This window comes from Sceloporus undulatus, chromosome 4, assembly GCF_019175285.1.
Source record: "Sceloporus undulatus isolate JIND9_A2432 ecotype Alabama chromosome 4, SceUnd_v1.1, whole genome shotgun sequence".
NCBI classification, from domain to species: Eukaryota; Metazoa; Chordata; class Lepidosauria; order Squamata; family Phrynosomatidae; genus Sceloporus; species Sceloporus undulatus.
Window position 1 is genome coordinate 188,562,610 of NC_056525.1, and position 20,597 is coordinate 188,583,206.

At 38.3% G+C, this 20,597-nt stretch overlaps 1 protein-coding gene across 4 annotated transcripts in view; it reads right to left on the minus strand.

Annotated features, from left to right (window-relative positions):
• CEP192 (centrosomal protein 192) overlaps positions 1-18,775 on the minus strand; it is a 77,321-nt gene extending 58,546 nt beyond the window's left edge. For 2 of the 4 annotated variants that reach the window (XR_006103469.1, XM_042462719.1), the window contains exons 1-13: positions 18,480-18,691; positions 14,690-15,148; positions 12,744-12,863; positions 10,890-11,035; positions 9,176-9,228; positions 6,517-6,649; positions 5,943-6,076; positions 5,209-5,355; positions 4,943-5,051; positions 3,405-3,538; positions 1,453-1,669; positions 900-1,031; positions 39-103 (exon numbers count right to left, since the gene is read on the minus strand). Coding sequence is in view for 3 of the 4 variants with exons in the window: in XM_042462719.1 (XP_042318653.1) it covers positions 39-103; positions 900-1,031; positions 1,453-1,669; positions 3,405-3,538; positions 4,943-5,051; positions 5,209-5,355; positions 5,943-6,076; positions 6,517-6,649; positions 9,176-9,228; positions 10,890-11,035; positions 12,744-12,863; positions 14,690-14,856 (1,557 nt within the window). In the remaining variant the exon portion in view is untranslated. The other 2 variants (XM_042462717.1, XM_042462716.1) reach the window with 2 other exon arrangements.
• Positions 18,776-20,597: the final 1,822 nt, after the last annotated feature.

Below are 20,597 nucleotides of genomic sequence, written 5' to 3' on the forward strand. Positions count from 1 at the left end.
AAGTCATTCTAGAACTGGTTCTTCAGAATGTTAGCTACCTGTATAAATTTGTGTTCCCTCTCAAATTCTTCTTGGTCTTGAGCAATCATAGCAACTGCTTCAGCTTTTCAAGTAAGAAAGAAAGGGATACAGTTAAATCTCTCAGCATATTCCAAAATCTGCTAGCAGACTTGATAACTGAGTTAAAGACAAGTTGAAATATAAGCACTGGGAGCATGCACTGTACCATAGGTTTTAATTCATTTCTTGTAAGGGACAGGTAATTTTAATTATGCAATTTGAAAGCTTTGCATGATCTTGCAACCATATGGGAACATCCATCAGAAAGTCAGTCCATTCCTCCAAGGAGCAGCCTTTTGAACAAATCATTTGAGGCATATGAAGCCCATCTGTATTGTTGTTTTCATAAGAAACAAATCCTGTGCAGAGTTTGAAACCCCAGAAAACACTAGACTCAGGATGAGCTAACGCCTTTCATATATCTGAAAAGTTTATTTTAAAATGCAATGGCTGTTTGTCTTACATAAAAGTGTTTAATGATTATGAAAATGTCTTTTTGTTTCAGAGTCAATCAACTGTCATCTGCATTACATTGCCTACAAAATATGTGGGGCATCCCAGTGACCTGTTTCCAACACTTGCTTTTTTAAAAAATAGAAAGTTTCTGAGAAGCATGCTATCCTGATCCCTGCTACAAAACTTTGATTACTGAATGAATTTCAGAGCCCCAAGATACGAAGAACTGTAGTAGTTTCAAGAAATCTGCTTGTAGATTAGTAAGCGATACAAATTACTTGTATCTCTCACATTTTGTAAACACAAAGTAATTTCTTTTAAAGTCAGTAAATGAATTAACTACCAACACATTTCTAAGGGATGAAAAATATTATCACACTTACATCCAGCTATGAAGTCTCCACTTATGTTTGAGCAATTTAATGCTTGTTCTTTATCAAATGAGGTGTAGTATGCAAGATCTGTCACCCATTTACCTTCCTCATTTTGATATACAACATTATGTGATGAGTCATCTGAAAAATGCATTAAGAGGTGCCTTAAGTTTCCTCAATTAAACAACTGTTCTTATAAACCTCAGTATATTACACAGTAACATCAATAAGTGTCCTTTCCGAAAGATGTTACTATCCATATTTTCATAGCAGCATGGAGGGTGAACAACAGGAAGAGATCATAGAACTGTCAATGAATTGACGGAAGCAAATACAATAATATATGTTTTGATTAATGAGTTAAGTTGGAAGAATGATTGAATATATGCAAGGATTGAAACGTATTTTTGTTCTACTGTCATTTACAAGTTTTTAAAAAATCAGTAATTTAAATTGATTAACTTGGGTCATGTGCTATAAGATAAAGCAGTCATCTATCAACTCAGCAGCTTCTCAAATGAATGTCAAAACCCCAAGATACATGAGCTAGCATTAAACTAACCTTGTAATGCACACTCATAGTGCTCAGATTCTCTGTAAGCACTTGGTGACAGATACACATCAGGCAGAGGAACAGAACTTTCGTTAGCTTCTTGGCACAGATTAGAAAAATGGCTTTGCTGTTCTTTGTTCCAGATCTCAGAAGTAGTATTATTTGCAACACATTTAAAGTATACTGAATCTAGTTTTAGTTCTGAATTGGTTATGTTTGTAGCATCCTTACACAAAAAGAAAAAAGTAAGTTTAAAAATACATGCAAAAATGTTTGCTGCTATTCACTATTAACACTATTAACTTCATATATATATACTGTATATGGCTTCACATAAATACAGTGCGCCCGCGTCATACACGGAAGCCTTTTATGTGTGAAAGCCGTGCGACGTAAGTCTCAATGGAGCGCGCACCATGCCATGCACAAGCCCCATTATTTTCAATGGGGCTCGAGCATACGTGCTATTTGTCTTATGCAGAGGGGTCCAGAACAGATCCCCGTGTAAGACAAGGGCACACTGTACCAATGGGTTAACTTGCTTTTCTTGTCAAAAGAAAGGGACAGGACAGCTCAAAAAAGAGAAGAGAAGCATTATCTCCTCCAAAGCCCTTTATCAGTCTGATGCAGACTCTAAATGGAAGCCTTGTCATATGCTCTGATAACTGAGTTGCATTACTGGAAGAGCTATGTCTTCCAGGCTCTGAACTGCCTTTTTTGTATATTTAACACCTTAAAACATCTCCTCCAATTAAATCCACTACTATCTTTTGTTGGTTGTCTCTCAGTGAACAATTAAAGCCTTTCTATTCACCTGTTAGAATCCTGTAGTATTCTACCAGATGTATTCTACTGTGGATGCTGGGGGGATGGGTTGCACTTCGCATAGCTTGTAGAGATGGTGATATGGAGTACTAGGCTGGACCAGGTGTGATTTATCTAGTGGCCTTGGGAAGCTGGCCTGCAGAGACTTGGAATGCAGTTTCGTTTTTCAGGGAATAGGGATGGAGGATGGGAACTAGTGCTGGGAAGGAGGGGTCCTGTTGCGTGGGCTTTTGCTAGGGGTGGAGTGCTTTGGCTTGGGGGGGGGGAACTTATGCATTGCTTTGGCTGGGAGGGGTCAGTCTCAGCTTAGAAGCTAGGTGATGTGACATCGCTGATCTTGGAACCTTCAATAAATTTCTGTTGTTTCAATAAACAAGCTGACTGATTGATTGTCCAGGATTCTGGTCCTCACTCTGACATCACCAAAGACTTGACAAAATTAACAGTTTAAAACTGCAGGGGAAATTAAATTTTATAGTTAGATTTTTTTCTAGATTTGTCAAGCCTTAAGTTCTAGACTTGGAAAAAGTTAAGTTCCAGGTTTAGGACTTAAATAAATAAATAAATTGTATACTGATAGTGCAATACACAGTACAGTGGGCCTTCCGTATCCAAGAATTCTTTATCCACGGATTTAACTATCCACGGCTTGAAAATATTCAAAAAACATATGAATTCCAAAGGCAAACCTTGATTTTTGTCATTTTATATAAGGGACACCATTTTACTATATCACTGTATTTAATGGCATCTGAGCATCCACAGATTTTGGTATCTACGGAGAGTCTTGGAACCGAAGCCCAACAGATACCAAGGGTCCACTGTACTTTCCATCTCCCTTCCATCCTGCAAATCCTTTGCCCCAAGCATGCTGGATTACAATTAGGTATGCCTCCGTTAATATCTGATTTAGGAAAAGGACAATGTGATACAAATTACATGAACAGATCCAAAGTCATTAAACTGAATAGACAATTATTAACAGGAATAAATACTTGTTGCACTGGACATAGACTAAGAAACCATAAAAAATTAAAAATTAAACTGATCAGGAAAAAAATTCTTCAAAAATGAAGTTAAGAACTGTCAACAGATGCTCAAAGAAAGATGCTTATGCCAGAACAAAGAGTCATTACCCTATTACAGCCAGTGTTTTCAGCAGCAGTACATGGAGGCTGACTTTCAGTAGGTTCTCCATTTGAATTTTTGTTATTAATCACTGTATTACTCTTTAAAGATATTCCATCTTCTCCAGATTGGTCAAGATATCCTGGAATAATGTAATATATCATATCTTTTACATTACCTCTGAATTTTCACAAGATAAACATCACTTTAGTTTAAAATTTATGAATGATTTGGCATTTCCTGCAGTACAAATGCTTTGACATTGCTAATTCAAAATTAAATATGATAAATAGTTATGTCCGCTTAAGTCACTAGAACTTTAGCATACATCATTATGAACACTACCTGCTGATTTCAAAAATATGACCAGAATTGGAGCAGTCATGCACCAGGCTTTTAATTGGCAAGGCCCTCCAATCATAGAATCATAGAATCATAGAGTTGGAAGAGACCGCAAGGGCCATCCAGTCCAACCCCCTGCCATGCAGGAAATCAAGATCAAAGCATCCCCGACAGATGGCCAAATTTTAAAGTTTTTAACGTTATAAACTGTTTAATTGCTTTAAAATAATTTTTATATTTATAGTTTTATTGAGGTTTTTGTATAGTTTTTAATTAGTATTATTTTTAAATGTGTTAGCTGCCTTGAGTCTAATTATTGGGAGAAAGATATAATGAATATAACAACAACAACAACAACAACAACAAATAAATAAGAAAGGGGTGTGCCTCTTCCAGGAGAGAATGCGCTCCTCAATGCCTAGTGGTTGCCCATTCCTGATTTATATTATCTCTTTCTCTCCTTTCTTATGTTAATTCCTTATAGTTTAAAATTTATCTTCATATCAGATGAGTGAAACTCTGCTCTCACATTAGGAAGAAATGTAGAAATCTACATTTGGGTCATTTGGGTGAGAGGAGGAAATAAGAATCAATTAACAGAGGTCTCTTGTACTGTATGCTCAGCTCAAAAAATTATTTTCACTACTAGAATTCAGTTCACAGCCATTCCAACCTCAAAAAATCTATTACTGGTTCACCTGCATGCTCTTCCACCTGCCTTAACCTCTGTGCAGTGCTCCAGAACAAAAATTGATATTTAAACCAATAAATCTGAAATATTATTGAGAGCAACCTAAAAAAATTACTACATTTCTACAGACTTTCTTCAATAAAAAATTAGATACTTGTCTTTAATATTATCAATAGGTAATCCATTCAGCAAATGTCTGCTTCATAGCAATGACTTAAAAGTAAGGTTGTAATAAAAGCCAATTTAGTAGGCAGTATGACTTGATAACACCTTCTTATTTCTATAGTGTTTTATGATTCATTTTAAAGTTTCTTTCAAAATAACCTAACATGCTATAGAGCATGTTTCACTTACTTGCTTTATTTTTACCCAATATCTATTTTAAATAGGCATTTAAGATTTAGCAAGGCAATATTTTTGGAGTTACTGAATAATGAACTCTTTAATTCCAAGTCAATCAACATTCAGTAGTATGAAATGTAATAAACAACAGAATTGCCAAAGTTAACCTACCTCTTATATTTGGACAAATGTGTGAAGCTGCTGTTTTAGTGCACATCTCAGATACATTGCCTATTATTCTAACATGAGACTTATTGGAGCTGTTGTTAGATTTATCTTCCTGATGTGAAGAAAAAAAGCAAATAAATACATTAAGTCCATAGAAAAAACATTTTAGAACATCCCAACAAACCAGAACTCATTCACTTATTCCCAGATTACACTGACTGCTTAACATCTCAATTCTACAAGTTTAGCCAAGCTTTATTTTTACATACCTCTCCCCCTGCTGCCAATTGCACCATAAATTGTTCATCTTGTACATTGTGCCCAATTTCCTTAATAGCATATGATTCTTCATCACTAGCAACATGTGCATCAGTTCTGGCTGCTGTTGGGCAAACAGCAGGCATCTGGAACTTTTCCTAAAGAATTGTAAGAGATAATTTTAAAACATAATTTCAGCATATATCCTCTCTACAATTAGTTAACACACATAAATACACTATATATTCTTATATAGACTTGCTTTGGACAAATGAGGCTAATTAAGTCAAAACTAATGACATATGGTAGGGGGAAAAATTAAGCAAGTGAGCTCAGAGTGATGAAAGACCACCTATTATGTTCCTGCTAAATACTGTAGTTAAAATACCAAGCTATTACATCATCAATTAAAACACAGATAAAAATAAAAATATTACAGTTACAGATTCTGTCCAGTTTAGTCTACAAAGAAGGAAACAACCTACAATTGTAACCTATCATAGGAGCCTTGGTGGCACAGTAGTTAAATGCCAATACTGCACCCACAAAGTTGTGAGTTCGATCCCAAGGCTCCAAGGCTGACTCAAACTTCCATCCTTGCTGCGTAACCAGACTGAAGAAAACTATGCTTTCTTTTTACCTATCCTTCCAGTTTGTGAATCCAATACTAGAATTATTGACATATAGTACTTCAACAAGCCATCAGCAAGCACTACAGTGATTGGGAATTTTTACTTTCGATTACCTGATCTGGAGGCAATTCTATAGCTTCAATACATTCACCATGTTCCTCTGTATCTTCTCTTTCTGGCAATACAAGCTGCTCAAAGTAGGCTTCCAACTGGTCATCACAGAACTCCTCATCTCCAATATCATCATCTAATATAGAAAAGAAGTTTGTTATGAATATAAATAGGTATTTTTACCTACTTTTTACATTTTTCCAGGCACACCACAGCTCTGGTTTTCAACGGTGGTGGGACTGCTTCCTCCTGGGAGGCAAAAGGCTATGCTGAAGGCAACTTTGCTACTGCTAGAAAACTGCCATATCAGACAGACTGTTGTTGAAGAGCCATACTCAATGTGCCAAGCACCTTAATGTAGTGAGAGGAACTACTAGGCAGAGCATTAATTTGGAGTGACATTAGTAGAGGATCTGTCCGAGGAAATGGCAGTGACAGTTTAGCTAATTCTTATTAGTATCATGTCAAAGGAAGCACTAGTTAACCAGTTCCCTACATCTTTTACCATAGAAACCCTATATGAGAAGCTGAGTTGACAAACAACAACAGCAGATTATTCAAAATTTTAAACAGTACCTGTAGAATGTCCTTCCAGGCTTGCAAAACTCAACAGTTTTTCATTTTCTATGAATCTGGAAAAGCCAGTAACAGGAGTGTCATCGGTTTTATTTGTTATCCATTTCTGACCAAATTCTAATGAAGATGATACCTACAAATCAAAGTTAACGTGTGTATTTTAATAACTAGTCAAATGTACAACCCAAATATTTCTTAGTCCGTCAGTCCCAAAGCCTTCAGTATGTCACAGATATCCATAGGATAAACCCCTAAGGATGGCAACAGTTGATACAGAGTTACCCCATGTTATAATAATAATAACTTTATTACGGCCAATTGGCCAGCACGATTACAAAATTCCAGTTTAAAACACAACATAGGTTCATGTACAGGCAGATTGGAGAGTATAAACAAATGACAGTCTATGAAAAATAAGGATAAAAAGCAAGGATAGGACTGCACGATCAGGCAAACACACAACAATGAGTAGGCTGCCATCACCTCACAAACAACTCTATCATATTGTGTAATAGAGCACCACATTCAAGACATATAAGTTCAAAATCACAATCATATCCCCTATCCAAGCAAGAGTTAAACTACAAAATGCCATTAATCAGATGCAACTGATTGGAGTAACTTCATTAGACTTTAGTCCCCAACTAGATTAGTTTGATGGTATGGTAAAATACGGCCATGCCTCCTCATTTACAAATTTTACCGTTAAATCAAGCCATCTATACAGATTTTGAGATTATATTATAACATATTACATCTGTTTAACAAACTGTTTACGATTTGCAATGGCAGCTGCAAAAAATTGTGCAACTGCTTGCATTAAACCTTCCTTCTGATCTGCAAGTAGAAAATTTGTATTAAATTTATCTTGTCTGCCTGGAAACTGCAACACAATTGGTGTTATATATAAAGCACGTATTTCTGTATATAAAGAACAGCCAAAGAGAACATGATTAATATTTTCGATTTCCTCCGAGCCACAAGGACAGTATCTGTGTTCATAAGGGATCTTTTTTTTTCTTTTTTTTCATAAGGGATCTTTTTAAATCTGCCCTCCAGGACTGCTGATGGTCCATGTTAAATGTTTGAAAGAATATCCAATAATTTACAAGCCCTTCTGCCTCAGGGAAACAGGTGGAAAGCATTTGAAAAATTTGAAAAAAAAAATAGAAGAACAAATCTTCTTGAAAAAGAATCAGCACACTATCTACAAAATCATCAACTGTTTGGAATTCTTTCAAAGGTGAACAATTTGTACGTACGAGTATTTCAAAAGATGTAATATACTATGACTTTCAAAATGGTTTTGACCAAGTCTCTTCACAAAGGATCCTGAGAAATCTTATTTACAAATAATAGAGACTTGTTATTGAATAGCAATAGGTTAACAACTTGAAGCAGATAACACAAGTAAAACAGAGACTCTCTAACAATGTTTGTATGTGCTCCGTAATTCTTCAGAAATCATTTTAAATTAGCAACAAGCAGTGAGATGGTCTAGCCTGCAAACAATGGTAAATTAGCTGAGACAGGAAGCCTTAAGTGGGCTGAAAAACTCCAAAAAGAACTTCCAAAGCTGGCTAAACGAGGGAGAAAATGGGAAATGAGTATCAGTGCTAGCAAGTATAAAGCAATGCATGCTTCGGTAGAAATAAAGACATGGTCTGAATTGGGGATGACTGAGGCCCAAAACACACTGCAAAAATCATCCAGTTTGAGACTGCTTTCCCCTGGCTCTATGCTAGGGAATTACAGGAGCTGTGGTTTTGTGAGATATTTAGCCATCTCTGTCAGAGCACTCTGGTGCCACAATAAACTACAGTTCCCAGGATTCCATAGCACTGAACCAGGGCAGTTCAAGTGATCTAGAACTAGATTATTTCTGCAGTGTGTTTTGGACCTAAACTTTGAAAGCTCTCAGTCATGTTGGGTAGAAATGTCAGCCTGCTAATCAGCACTTATAGGTGAAAGAAACCAAAAAATGGGACTTCCACAATTCGAATGTCATATACAAAACCTGATAATGCATTCCCATTTGGACTACTTCTTCTACCTTTTCAAGAGGAAAAAGGATATAAAAAAGAACTTAAAAAGGAGGTAAATAAAACGGTAAGATGAATCATATTCCTGGATAAAGCAGATGATGCAAGAAAGGTGCAGCATCTACTGAATGTGTATGGATGAAATGCATCATCCGGTGATGATATGAACATGGACGCTTCAGTGTCCACATTCACATCACTACTATTTAACAATAAAGGGCATGATAATTTGCAGTTGTTTGAATTCATGGATCCAAAAACCCAGGATTAGAAGGGCTGACTGTACTACATTTTATTGACATGGCAAAAAATTAGTATGAACCTTTTTAGAACAAAATTCAGATTTCCAAGTGAGAAATTTGCTTTAAATAATTTCTAATGGTTTTTAAAAAATCTCTTTCTTCCAACAGCGTATAATGTTTACTTTCCTGTAATAGTACGACCATAATCAGAACATAAGAGGTTTACTGCAATGCAAACATGGTTCAGAAAACATATCCAGGGTAGCTGTGACCTTTTAGCAAAATGCAATAAGTTATCATAATAAGTTATAATGAACTCCTATAAAAAGTTTGTGTTAGTAATTAAGGCTACATTATTACAACGAAGAAAGTTACCTTGTTGTTTTCACTTCCTTTTTCCAATGAAGCAAATGCTGTAGATGTCAAATCTGAAAATTAAAGAGCAACCATTTTCTTCTATGATATTTAATCTGAATGTACTAACAACCGGATCCCAAATACTGGATGAAGTCAAGAGTTTGAGAGGAATTTCACAACAGTACATATGCTAGTAAAATGTTGATATTATCTTTGCTATGCAAAGGTCATTATTTTGTCTTAAATATGGCAACGGAAACAGGAGGGAGGATGCAGTAGTGTCACTCATTCACTATTTTATGGTTTTAAAAAAAGAACAAAAACCTTTAAATAAATATAAACTAGTAAAGCATTTTTCATCATTCATTAATTTAGACTACAGTGCAAACCCTTTACAGTAATTACGGTAATATGTGTTATTCTTTCCAGTTAGGTTCTTTCCTTGTTGAGAAGGAAAAAAGTCTTCATGCTTTTCCCCCTCCAGTGAAAGAGTGATCTGTAGGCTGATCCTTGAATGGATGAAGGATCTCTGTTCCCTATATCAAAAATCCTCTTATTGATCACTTTGAAACAGATATAGATGTTGCTCATGTGACTCTGTCTCTACAGATAACTGCTAGGCAGGGCAACTCATGGTTTGTGGATTCTGATGCTGCATCATTCTGAGTACTTTTTCATCACAGCTGTGGCGAAAGACCAGTCTATGGAAAACTGCCAAAGAAATTAGCTATGAAGGGGTGGGAATCAACAACATCAGCAGAAAGGTGGAGTCAGGGCACCTATGAAGGTGATACCTAAGGACCTGAGGGTACAATTAAGGGATTGGAGTACATGTGGCTCCCCGAGGAAGCAGGTAGCACACCATTGATTTATCTGCCCTGTCCTTCAAATATATAATTGGAGAAGCTTACTGCTGCAGTAGACCTTCAAGTCATTTTAAACCTATGACAATCCTATCATAGGGTTTTCATGGCATGTTTCTTCAGAGGAGGGGCTGACATTGCCAACCTCTGAAGCTGAGAGAGTATGATTTGCCCAAGATCATCCAGTGGGTTTCCATGGCCAAGCTGGAATTTGAACCCTGGTCTCCCAGTGTCCTTAGTCCAGTGCTCAAATCATTACAGCACACACACTAGAGATTAAAACAATGTTTAAGAATTCTAGCCATCTATGACTTTTCAGGCACTTAATTCCATCTCCTCTCCTTTTCCATTTCTCTCCCCCTACTGCAAGAATCTCCCCAATGATTAAAGATAGCACTTGTGGTTCTGTTATCGGTCACTTCCTCGCCTCATCTAGAATATCTTATTAGGATTTTAAGGGGGGGGGAGGAGAGAGAATATCATACTGACTTAACTTTAATATGAACTGCAGAAATAATGCTTTGATAATCCTAATGCTATGGCTCCTTGCTATGGAAATCTTTGTAGTTTTATGAAATACTTAGCCTACTCTGTCAGAGGGCTCTAGTGCCACAATGAACTACAAATTCTAGGATTCCATGACAGTTATGGCTTCATCCTTTGGAATCCTGAAATTTGTAGTTCATTGTGGCACCAGAGCTCTCTGACAGAGTAGGCTAAGTATCTCACAAAACATGAAAAGTGGTGTCAAACTGCTTTATTTCTGCAGTGCAGTGCCAAAACACACATTAAGTAACATTCCAGGAGGGCCTGTCTCATGCCAAACCTAATACTGTACAACAATAGGAAATATGGCTGAAACTGTATACCTTCCAAATGTGAAAGCCTCTCATGCACAATATCCTGAAGGTTATCCAAGCATTTACCAGCATAATTTTGGGTTTGTCTTCTTTGCAAATCAGATTCATTCTGATCCGACTCCAAGCAAGTTTCTGTTGTTTTATTACAGTTTTCCCTGAGAATAAATTAGGATAAAGTCTTTAATCATAACTCTACAACAGTTACTTACTTTGCAGCTTTATGTACTGTCACCTCTAGCAGTACTGTTTAATTAAATCTATTCAGCTATATATGCCAAAACACACTCAGAGATCTCTAGCACTACAGTGGTACCCCGGGATACGAATGCGCCGCCTTACGAAATTTCCGGGTTACGAAAAAAATCCAATTAAAAAAACTGTTCCGGGTTATGAAGGTTTTTTCAGGTTACGAAAAATTTTTTGGTGCTTTTCGGCGCTATTTCACACGAAATCGCGGCTTTTCCCCATTAGCGCCAATGGGTTTTTCGGCTTGCGAAGTATTCCGGGTTACGAAAGCGGCGGCGGAACGAATTAATTTCGTAACCCGGGGTACCACTGTATCTACAGTATATAGCTCCAAGTACAATTTATCCAGGCATTAGTTACAATGTTTTAGAAAGGAAATTAAAAATGTATATCATTCCTCAAGTTCTATAGAGGAAGAAGTAGAGCTAAATGTAATCTAGCCAATTATTTATTTTGAACAGCAAGAAAAAATATTTTGCTATTTATAACAAATAGAAAACTAAGTTAAAAGACTTTAAAACACATGTATGTGTCGATATACTGGGGAATGCACTTTATCCAGTATCTTTTTAAAAAATAAACACAACAGTGTTACTAGTAACACCTGTTTATGCAGTCTCAATTAGAAATGTATTTTTTCTTGAATGGACCTTTTATTTGGGAAGATCACAATACATCATAGAGGCACTGTATAGTTAATCTAGAAGGATCATGCATGAAGATTTATTTCTTAGAGGAACATATGTTGCTAGTCACATAATCAGCAACATAGCACAGGGTTTTCTTTTGTCAGTGACATCTAATGCAATTAACCTGAGAAAAATTTGAGCAGAGATTCGTTTAACATCTCAAGGCTATGTATGTGTTATATTATTTATTAACATTACCCCATAATATTAGAACCAAGGCAATAATTTCTAATATACATGTTATTATCCAATTCTTTTAAATACAGTAAATACATTTTAACACTACTGCTTCATTGTGCCACTTTTAAACTTTTATTCTTTGTAATGCATACTTTAAATTGCTTTTAATGTTATTGATAAATTCATTGTATATTAATGATAACCCTTTATGTTTTTAGCTATATTGTGCTTTTTAAAATTTGTAAGCCACCTTGAGTTCTAGTTCTACGGAGGTGAGATACACATAAAATATTGTCTAAATATGATAAAGGCACCAGATCCCATCTGTTCTTGGAAACTAGGCAGGGTCATCCCTAGTTACTTTTTGGAGGGGAGACCAATAACAAATACCAGGTACTGTAAGCTACATTACAGAGGAAGGAACAGGCAAAACCACTTCGGAGTATTCCTTGCCTAAGAAAATCCTATGAAATTAATAAGGTAGCCATAAGCCAACAGGCGACTTGAAGCATATACATACATATAAATAAATGAAGTAAATCCTCCTCCTTGAACTCCTGATGACTTACAACACCACTTAGGTTAGATTTTATGAGACCTATTTAACTTCAAGAACTATTAGTATTTATAATATGTATCCATTGTGAGGTTTTAATCCACAAGCAGAAGGGAGCCCCTTCTTACTGTAAATTCCACTTTTAAAAAAGAATAATTTCAAAAATACAACTAAAATTAATTCATTTCTTACACAGTATCTTGAAGGTTAAGTATCAGCTTCCTTCTTGGATCAGAATCAGATTCACCACTGCAGGAAGATGTTAATGGAGAAGACAATTGCCTTTCCATATAAGACGCTTGATCACAAAGTCTGCAGAAAGAAAAACAGATCTGATTATCCTGTATGCTCTCAACTCTATACTCGGGAGGGGGGAGAAAACCCACATTCAGTATTTTACAGGAAAAACATAGCATTAAAAGCTATTGTAAGACTACTACTGAAAATTGAGGGCCAAGATCAGGGGTAGGCAACCTGCGGCCCGTGGGCCGGATATGGCCCGGCAAGGCCTTGAGAGCGGCCCCAGCCTGGTCCTGCCGCTGACTACCGCCAGAGCCTTTGGCCTCTCGCGTGAGGGCGTGGGGCCTTTGGCCTATCAGGAGGAGGCGGGCAAGGGGGGGCAAGCGGCGGGCAAGGGGGGCAATTGTCTATAGAAGCCTTCGAAACATGCATTTATATTAACTTTTTTAAAAATCAGCATTTTTTGCATGCCCTCCATTTTTAAAAAAGTGTCCTCCATTTGAAAATTTTGTCCTACATTTGTCCCAGTTTATTTATTTATTTAATTTTTAAAAATTTTTATTTAATTATTTATTTTTTGGCTTCGGCCCCCCAGTTGTCTGAGGGACAGCAACCCGGCCCCCGGCTCAAAAAGGTTGCCTACCCCTGGCCAAGATCCTTTTGAAATTCCTGCTGACGTAGTAACATGGCACTGCAGCTGTTTGTCTCTGCATATGTAGTGATCCCCATTTAAAACCAAGGACTTCCACAGACCACTTTTTATTTTGCTGCAAACCACTCTACACTATTATTTCTTACTCACATGGTTTGACATAACAGGATGGTCACTATGGTTTTCAACTGCAGATTTGTTGTTGTTTGTAATAAAAAGATGGTGAAAGTGCCCACCCTCCAAACTTGGTATTGTACTGTATGTTAAAACACTGGAGGCTTTAACCATAACCAGTTGGCAAGTTGATGGTGAATCTAGAAGCATAGAATCGTAGAGTTGGAAGTGACCACAAGGGCCATCCAGTCCAACCCCCTGCCATGCAGGAAATCACAATCAAAGCATCCCCAACAGATGGCCATCCAGCCTCTGTTTGAAGACCTCTAAGGAAGGGATTCCCCATTCCCCCATCCCACAAAAATCTGACCCAGAGAATGCTCTGGAGCTGATTGGGTAGGAAGAGAAACAAATATGTCAAACCTTACTTATCTGCACTGTAGTCCTCTATCAAACACTTAAGAATTGGGAAAAAATCTTAACATTTATTTATTTACTTTATTTATATGATGCCTTTCTCCCAGGATGGGGACCAAAGGCAGTTTCCAGAACAACAAATTAAAAATATTTACAAAAAGGTTTTTAAAACAATTTTAAAAACCCACATTAAAACACTATAAAACCATTTAAAAATCATACAAAGGTTAAAAGCTGATAAAACATATATCAAATGAAAACCTTCCCTGCTTAACCATTAAAAGGTTGCTTAACATGGAAATGTTCACCTGTATTCACTCACTGACTTCCAGTTTCACAAATTTACCCAAGTTTCTATTTGATGACAAGAGAGACGCAAAATAGAAAACTTTTTCAGATAGAAACACTTTCGAATTCCTTTGCATATAAACTATGCTACGTTTGAGAGAATGCTAGCAATAAATTTCAATATGAGCCACGATCCTTATTCTGTCAAAAGAAACATCTTTTGCAGAACAATCGGAAGGAAATTTAAGCTTCCTAATACTTATCTAAATTTAATTTTTACCTTGACTCATACAATGATTTATGAAGTGGAAATTCATGCCTGGAAAAAAAATCCACATTTAGAAACAAAAAGGAATGAGCAGTTCTTCAGTGAACACATCCTTCCCTATTGTCTCACTTCTATTTTTAGTTGTAACAGATGTCTTACCTGTCATGAGGATCAGTTTTTTGCCTGGCTTCAGTTGAAGCAGCAACTGGTAAACCAAGATTTGATGAAAGTGTGATATTATCCAGAATTTCATTAGTGTGACCCGTTGGTGAATGGTCCAAAATGCTTGGTAATGTCTCATCCACAATGTATCTTAAGTCTTCCATAATACCGTTCTTTCATAATGGTTCTAAAGCTTTAATAAAGTGTTAGGCACAACCAGCAAGAAATTGCTCCCAATGTTCAGTAACAGTATCATGTATCTTATTTCTATTAACCAATATTTGGGGATTTCTTGTGTGATATACTTTCTGGCAGAGACTGCTTTATCGTGGTTCAATAATCACGAAAAAAATCAAAGTTGCAACTTGACTTTATTCTTTTCATCACAGTCCTTCCGCTCCTTTCTCAGAGACAGACACTGAAAGCTGCTTAGTGATTTATCTTTCACAATAAGTCCTAGAAATTCCAAAAACAAAGGAAGACATATTTAAAAGACTGGAAACAAATATCTCAAGTTCTTCAAAACCAAAATACAGGAGTCCAAAATGAAGCTACCAGTAGAAAAAATTAAGAGCCTTATTAAAGAATTACATTATTTGCAAGAAAATAAACTTAGTTTACATTAAAGATGAAACACAAATTAAAAAACCCACAGAGAACATATATTTTTAAAAGGAAAGAACTATTTGAGTACATTTACAATCCAAGCTCTAAATTTAACTTTTAAAGCTGACTGTATTTTGTTTCTAAAAGTCTCACACAAATAAAGGGAGCTGAGGGGGGGAAAACTTGCTCTCTATTAGTATCTGACAAAATCTTGATTTACTTAGAAAAGGTTAAACCAGTGAAACTACTGAAAATGGCCATCCACTTCTTGTATACAGCACATATGCTCAATTAAAACAAAGTTTTAATTAATTCCAAAGATGCATGTTCACACAAGTACAGGATTCATCTGAAGTTCTTTGAAAAATATAAAGCAATATATATATATATATATATATATATATATATATATATATATTCCTTTTTATAGCACTAATTGCCTCTTTTAAACTCTCAGAGATTCATTTTCAAAGCCATTTTTACTGCAACTATCAAAAAACAAGTAATTCCCACTTATGACTCAAAACATTATGTGGATATAAACTCCCCTGCTCAGATAGGAACAGTACCTTGCTCACAAGCTGCCAGCCAAAGCCCCCCAACTGTAAGAGGCTGAATTGTATCTGCAGTGCCAATTAGAACAGACTTATTGAATGTGATTGTGAATGCCGAGTCAACACCTATATAAAACCCACTGATTAGATGCATCTACTCTGGCAAGAAGGGATTACCAAGAGGGTTCAAACCCAGAGACAGGTTGTCCTAGAGAGCTTTGGTGCAGCCCTGCACACTATCAGAAACACTGTTCACATTAAACACCATCAAAAACAGTGCTAGCTTTCCACATATGAGTTATGGGGCTGAGTGCCCACTCAACTTTATTCGTGCTATCAGTCTCTCAGAAAGGATATTACAGGTTGAATATCCCTTATCCAGATCTCCAAAATAGTCAGCCCTCCACATTTGCGGCTCTGACTTTTGCGGATCTGATTATTCACAGGATTTATATGTTCTCTCTAGGAATTTCTAGGTCCTCCAGCACAACTCTGCCAGAAGCTGACCACAGAGTCATGATGGAGGACTTACCAGATTCCTACACTTTTGTAGGCATTTGTAGGTCCTCCTATGGTCAACTTCTAGAGGATGTTGACCACAGAGTTGCACTGGAGGACCTCACGATTCCTAGACAGGTGTTCTCTCAGGTTTAAAAAAATTGATTTTTATTTGTGATTTCCCCACTTTTATTGGAGTCTTAAGCCCCTAACCTCAGCCAATGTGGATGGCCCATTGTATACCAAAAACCAAACTTTTCTCATGGGTGGCTGCGATAGTGACACCATTCCTTTCTGATGGTTCGATGTACACAAAGCTTTGTTTCACGCACAAAATGATTTAAAATATTGTACAGGATTACCTTTGGGCTATGTGTAGAGGTTTGAGTGTTGGACTATGACTCTGGAGATCAGGGTTTCAGCCTCCACTTGGCCATGAAACTCAGTGGGGCACCTTGGGGAAGTCACATGCTCTCAGCCTCAGGGGAAGGCAACAGCAAACCTCCTCTGAAGACATCTTTGCCAAGAAAACCCCATGATAAGTCAGAAACGACGACTTGAAGGCACGTAACAACAACGCCCATAAGGTGTATACAAAGCATAAATGAACTTTGTTCTTTAAATTTGGGTCGCATCTCCAAGATACCTTATTATGTACATTCAAAGACATAGCCATGTTAGTCTGGAGAATACGTAGAGAGATCTTGTAGCCCCTTTGAGACTGACTGAAAGAAATTGTAGACTTCAGTCTACGAAAGCTCATGCTGCCAATTTCTTTCTTTCAGTTAGTCTCAAAGGTGCAACAAGATCTCTCTACTACATACTCATTATGTACACATATGTAAATACAGGTATTCCAATATAAATAAAGAAATCAATAATCTGAAATTTGAAAAAACACTTCTGGTCCCAAGTGCATTGGCTAAGGGAAACTCAACCTGTTTTTATACCAACAACAGAAGGTGACACACAGCTATTAAGGCTCCTTCAGGCAGCGAAAAGCTGGGTTAATCCTGCCTCCAACCCAAGTGTTCGTAATTCCAACAGACACAGAAGCAGGGCATCAATTCCCTGCATTTCGCACTAGAGGTGGGTGCGGTGTGAGAGTTAAATGTTCTTTACACTCAAATGGGCACTCCTTCCTCTGTCTCTTTCCACCACAGAGAAGAGCCTCCACTCCTCTTCCTCTTTGCAAAGCTCTTTGACCAAGGGGAGACCTCTGTGTGTGTTTGTGTTCTGGGCCTTCAAGTCCATTCCCACTTATGGCAACCCTAAGGTGAACCTATCATAGGGGCTTTCTTGACCAAGTTTGTTCGGAGGGGAGTTTGCCATTGCCATCCTCTGAGGCTGAGAGAGTGTGACTTGCCCAAGGCCACCAAGTGGGTTTCCATGGCTGAGCCAGGATTTGAACCCTGGTCTCCAGAGTCCAACACTCAAACCGACTGCAGCCCCCTGTCACAGAGTACTCCTGGCTGGCTCTCCAAAGGATGCATGTACACACGGTGGAAACAATGCGGTTTGACGCCACTTCTAAGTGCCGCAGCTCCATCCTATGGACACTTGGGAGCTGTGGTTTCACAAGGTTGTCGCTTTCGTTGCCAGAGAGCTCGCCGAACCACAAACCCTAGTAAGGATGGTGAAGTGGCAGTTAAAAGTGGTCTCAAACTGCAATTATTTTTACTGCAGTGTGGATGACGAGAGCCAGAGTTGTGTAGCGCTTTGAGTAATGGAGGTCCAGTCCACACTCCTGAAAATAAACCCTGATTTTGAGACGGCTTTAACTGCTTTAACTCAGTGCTGTGGAATCCTGGGAAGTGTAGTTTATTGTGGGAACCAGAGTACTCTCTGACAAGAGAAGGCTAAATGTCACACAAAACTACAGTTCCCAGAATCCTCTAGCACTGCTGTATGTTTTGGAGAAATAAGCACCGTTTTAGCTCTTTTTCTGGCTCATGGCTATGGAATTCTGGGAGTTGGAGTTTGTTGTGGGCCCAGGGCCCACAACAAACTCCAACTCCCAGAATTCCATAGCCTTGAGCCAGAAAAAGATTTAAAGCGGTATCAAACCGGGTTATATATCCAATGTGGATGCAGCCTCAGTCAGACAAAAAAAACTACGGAACGCTTACGGAGCCAAAACGAATAGAAACGGGACGTGCGTCTTCGGTGGTTCGTTATTATTAGTGCGCGAGGCGCCCCTCGAAAGAGAGGCGGCAGGGAGGGAGACCCCGTAGGCGCGCGAGTCTTTTTTGCGCGCGCTGAGGAAGGAAGGAAAAGATAGATGCCTTGGCCGCCCCCTCCTCTTCGGACGACTGCGCATGCGCCTCCTCCTCGTCCTTTTCCTTGCTTACCTGGCGCTTCTTGGCAAACTCGAACCCCGCCGCCGCGCTCCAGAATTCGTTTAAGAAAAGGGCGGGGTGGTTGAGGGGGGAGGGGCTAAAAACCCAGCGGTTTTCTATTGGTCGATGCGAAAGGAAAGCGTTGCGGCTCTCTGATTGGACGACGCGGGGCTCGCGACGGCTTTCTTTAACGGTCGACCTCGCAAAAAAAAGAAAAAAGAAAAAGAAGGCGGGGCTCCTGAGGAGAAAGAGCGACAATAGGACTCTTTGCTCTCTTTTGTCGTCATTAATAAGACACTTATTAAAATCCAAAACACACACTGCAGAAATAATCCAGTTTGAGAGCGTTTTAGCTGCGCTGACCTCAATGCTAGGGAATTCTGGGAACTGTAGTATCGTGAGGCATTTAGCTTTCTCTGTCAGAGAGCGCTCTGGGGCCACAATAAACTACAATTCTCAGGATTCCCTAGGGCCAAGCCAGAGCAGTTAAAGTGGTCTCTTAAATCCCAAATACACTGCAGAAACCAGTTTGAGAGCGTTTTAACTGCCCTGGCTCAATGCTAGGGAATTCTGGGAACTGTGGCTTCTGGTACATTTAGCCGTCTCTGGTGCCACTGCCACAACAAACTACAAATCCCAGGATTCCCTAACACGGAGCCAGGGTAGTTAAAGGGGTCTCAAACTGGATTATTTCTACAGTGTGTTGTGGACCTATATAAATAGTGTTTTTTGTGGGGGTTTGGGGCTAAGTGGCCATGTTCTGGAAGAGTTTATTCCTGACGTTCTAGAACATGGCCACAGAGGCCGAAAAGCCCACAAAAAACTATGGATGCCGGCCATGAAAGCCTTCACCTTCACATAAGACACTTCAAAGGTTTCCCAGGTGCTTGTGGAAGATTTAAAACAGAGAACTGAGCCCCACTGCAGAGTTAAAGCAGCTGTGGCTCTGTCCTACATAATTGTGGGATTTGTAGTTTGCTGAGGCACTGTAGTCGGCCAAACCCCCCCCCCCAAGAAATGTGCAAGCTGTACAGCTTTCTTCATTAGGCAAGAGGTCTTGAGAGGCTGCATGATCAGTCTTATAAATGGAAAAGAAGCTGCTTGTTGTTGCCCTGTGTCTTTAAATCATTTCCAACTTATGACCGTCCTAAGGCAAACCTATCACAGGGTTCAGCTGGGATTTGAACCTTGGTCTCCCAGTATCCTAATCCAGCACTCAAATCATTACATTACGCTGGTCTTCATAGAGACGCTTATACAAATTACAATCCCAAATTTCAGTGAACACATGAAGCATCTGAGCTCACTAATGTACTGTACCTCTTTTGAGCCCTTTTCATTTAGATGACATGAGATCTAGATTCAATGAGAAAAGTTGTGTTAGTCTGAAAAATCAGTATGGAGAGGGATCTTGTAGCACCTTTGAGACTAATTGAAAGAAGTTGGTAGCATATGCTTTTGTAGATTCGATCCTACTGTATTTCCTCAGATGTCTCTGCCACATGCATCTGAGAAAACAAACTCAAATCTACAATATATATTTCAAAGGAACTATCAAAATCACCCCTGAATACTCCTCCTCAAAAGAAGGCCTCATGAGATTCATAGAGTCATCCTAAGCTCATGCTGTCAGCTTCTTTCTTCTCCAAGAAGCTATAAGACCTCTTTGCACAAAAGACAGGATCTATCTACATGTGAATTCCTCAGCTGAATGAAATATTAAAAGCACCCTGTCGATTCAGAATACAGGGGTACCCCGGGTTACAAATTTAATTCGCACCTCACAATGGTCAATAAAGCATACTCTCAGTATCTTGCTCACTCAGGTCTTGCTGTACTCTGCACGCTTAATAAGGTCTAACTCTGAGCATGCATGAATAGGATTGGGCTTCATAACATCAGTTATCC